The sequence below is a fragment of the Drosophila erecta genome, unplaced genomic scaffold (genome assembly GCF_003286155.1).
Source record: "Drosophila erecta strain 14021-0224.00,06,07 unplaced genomic scaffold, DereRS2 tig00000000-arrow-pilon, whole genome shotgun sequence".
In the NCBI taxonomy this organism is placed as follows: domain Eukaryota; kingdom Metazoa; phylum Arthropoda; class Insecta; order Diptera; family Drosophilidae; genus Drosophila; species Drosophila erecta.
In genome coordinates, this window is record NW_020825194.1 from 15,072,743 (window position 1) to 15,076,397 (window position 3,655).

At 39.4% G+C, this 3,655-nt stretch overlaps 1 protein-coding gene across 1 annotated transcript; it reads left to right on the forward strand.

Annotated features, from left to right (window-relative positions):
- Nucleotides 1-469: 469 nt before the first annotated feature.
- On the forward strand, nt 470-1,040 carry LOC113564865. The gene has a single exon (XM_026983959.1). The coding sequence runs from the start codon at nt 470-472 to the stop codon at nt 962-964; it is 495 nt and encodes a 164-aa protein (XP_026839760.1). The 3' UTR covers nt 965-1,040.
- Nucleotides 1,041-3,655: the final 2,615 nt, after the last annotated feature.

Consider the following 3,655-nt stretch of genomic DNA (forward strand, 5'->3'; position numbering starts at 1 on the left):
ATGGAAAAATAAATGTGTTAATGTTCGCCCGAAACGCTTTTCGAATTCATGTCAGTTTCGGTTTCATGAGGTAACGAAATTCACAAATTCGCGGTGGGTGATTGTGCGGAGGGGCACGCGTGTCACTTACAGTGATTCACTGGGAATGGGTCTGGAAATGGGAATGGAATGATTCCCGGGGGAAAGGTTGAGAGAGGGAAGACGGCTTCTCCTGCGCAAATGGCATCTACGTGGTCAGGTTCCAGATTGGGTCTTAAAAATTGGGTACCAGTTAAACTCTGTCAAAAATATATATTTTTATTTACAGTTGTAAATATTGCATTAAACGTAAATATTTTAAAACAACTCTTTTGATCGTGGCCAGCTGTTTCTCTGGAATTTGCTTAGCCGGTCTCAAGTTCAAGGTTTCATATAAACCTATATAAATACCTCGATCGATTTAAGGAACAGTTCAGTTTCGATTGTGAAAATGTCAGCGCGTCTTCATTTCGGAATCATCTTGGTGCTGTATTGTATAAGATTGAGCTATAACTACAGGATCATAGAAATCAATGAAGATTTAAAAACATGTCCTGCCCTAAATAGGGATAGAATATTTGAGAAACCGCATTTGAATAATAACCAAAGGGAAATTTACCACGTTCATAAAATACCACGAAGACATCACTTCAACTCGATTAAAAAGGAAATTAAATCCGAAAACTGGCTTTTGCGGATTTTTAAAATAAAAACCATAAACGATGGACCAAGTCGAAAAGTCTCAGAAGCACAAGAAGATAAACATACGAGTATGGATGGATTTGCTAAAAGGCTTTTTAATATTCTAAGACAGACCCCTAAAATGGAAGATCCCTCCCATAATCACAAAAACGAGCACAAGACCCTGCTCGTGTTAAAGAAAAATCCTTTTTCGCCAGAACATCACATAGTGCGAAGGGAACCAGTGCAATACAATTACATGTGACTTAACCCAGAGACATAAAGCTTCCTTCATTAGTTATTACAGCACCCTTATCAAAAGTCTCACTTAGTTATTAAGATCTATTACCCCTAATTAGGCAAACTTTGTTAGAACACATGTTCCCAGAAAGATGGCAATAAATTAAATAATTTTCCACTGTATCGCAGAGGGGTTTAAACTTCGAGACACATTGAAGAGATTTTCAGCCATAAATAATTCCCTCATATGAAAATTCTCTGCTCTCTATGTCACTTGATTGCGGTTTGAATGAAGCCCCAACCCCACCGCACTCCCACCATAAAAAATTATATTATATGCATGACCCCAAATTAATCTAGCGAAACCTTTCCCATTTTGCTACAAGCTTCAACCCCTGTTCAAAAGGACATCAAAGCCAGTGAAGTATGACAAACGAAGTTATTTGAATACGACCGTAAATGTCATAGGAGAACAAATTAAATTTGGCTCTTGGACCTGGCCAACAGCCTTAAAAAATAAGAGGCATACAAATTTTATGGCCCTCGACTTTCATGTCGACATCAGCAAGATTTTTTACGGGATATACAATGTTTATGCTGAAAAATGAATTCCAAGAATGAGCTTAAAAATATTTTAAGAAAATGTCCATAAAATGCTCAATTTTAAAATTAATTTTCTAGATAACTTAAAAACTTAAGCTTCAAAACTTCTGCTGCAAATTTATTCAAACTTAGCTGCGTTGAATTTCGTAGCATGGCAACTTCTTTGCAATATGTTGCCGCCAGTGGTAAATTGAAATTATGCAAAAGTGACAAAAGGAGAAAAAATGTAAAACAAAACTAAGAAATAGAAACAGCATTTCATTTGCAATGCGAAATGTTGGCTCAGGCGGTGTCCGATTCAGATCTAGACACTTTGCCACAGCCAAAAATAAACTCATTCGCATGCAGTTGGCGTTTCGCAAAGTGGATATTGATATTTTGTCCTTAAATTTTGTTAGTTATGCGGTGAAAATGTTGGGGAAAGCGTAACCCCCTCGGCAAACTGAAATATACGAAACAGAAGTTTTGAATTTGCAGTAGCGCAATTCTGTCGAGTTGTGCAAATTTAACGCGACATTGTCTGAGACGCAGGACTCCAAGGACCCTCCCCTTGTGCCGTTTTTATTTAGTTCGTTGGGGGTGTGTGTCCTTTGCCCATTGACATTCAAGTCATGTGTCAGAGCAGAGGCCGATGCTTAACTCTGACAGACCAAAGCCCGAAAAGTTTGTCCATAAATTGTTGCAAAAAAGGAAAATGTTTCAACACGTCGAAAGGAAAATCTTGTTCGACACAGGCACTTGAAATTTTTCAATTGCCCGCAAATTTGTATTAAGAGTGCGTGAAATTTATGATTGACAAATTGAATTTGAAAATGGAGCAATATTTTTGAATACTATTACATGGGCTACAAGGGCGCTCGGAACTAATATTGAATATTGGTTCTCTTTAAGAACCTTTTTTTACCGCCATAAATGTAGACATAGAAATGATAAATGATCCTTCAATCGTTTGGCTTTAACATGTCCCAAGGAAGTTGCCAATTCGTCATGGCCTCGAATTGTTTGGCCAGCAAAGTAGCCTGCAGGACATTTGCTTGGACCTCCTCTACAACAAGTCAGCTAAGCTCTTTTTCGATATTGTTTTGGCATAAAAAATCACTAAACACCCCATAAGCAAAGCCATTAAACGTAGGCCCATTAGTGTGCGGGAATTACGGAGGAAAAATCTGAAACAGTTTCTTGTTATCATTTTTATTGCCGCCTTGAGTATGTGGGCGTAATGGTATAAATCTTGATGTTTATAAATCAGTACTCGATTTCATAGCCCCAGGGACCAGGCTGCGTTAAAAAACTATAATGAAATACGTAGTTAGGGGTATAAATACAAGTTAATATGGTGAGATTATATTATATTGTATGAGATTATATTTTAAAGACACAAAGTAAACAAAGACCTAAAACCTATTCTTTTCTAACCAACAAGTCGACTCTTCAGCATGTCTTCGCAGCCATTGACCTTGATCTCCAGCCATATTTTCCCATTTCCCCCTAAAAATGTCTCGCAAAGAAAATCACATTTTCATTGTGAGAGATTTTTTAATATGCAAATAATTTGCTAGCCAAATAGCAACCAACTGTGACCCGGCTGATGACAATGACACTGCCAACGCCCCCGAACGGAACCCGAAAGGAACAAAAGTCGCCGGGATACGGAAAAAGTCAAGTCGAGAACAATGCGACTCGAGGCGAGGCCTACTTGCACTTGCAAGAAAGTTCTGCCTCATTTTATGAATATCTTCTCGGTTCGCTTTTTGGCTCACATTTGTGTGTGACACACAGCTGACAGCTGCGGTCGTCGTGGTCCTGGTAAATGGTCCTCATCCTCATCCCCATTCCCATGCCCATCCTCAAACCCATCCCATGCTGATGCTGGTCCGGATGCCACGGAGTGGTGGCTCTTGCCCCGGCTCAAACTTTGACTCCGGTGATGCGTGGCCATTGTGCGCATTTGACGTTCGGTTTATTAATCAGTTTGGCCTGCGGCCGTGGTCCATGGAGCGACCAACGTCACAATTTTCCACAAATGAATAATTTTTGTACAAGGGAAAATATGAAGCAGCAGCCAAAAAGGCAAACCCCCACAGAAAAATGTGTCACACAGGGGACTACATTT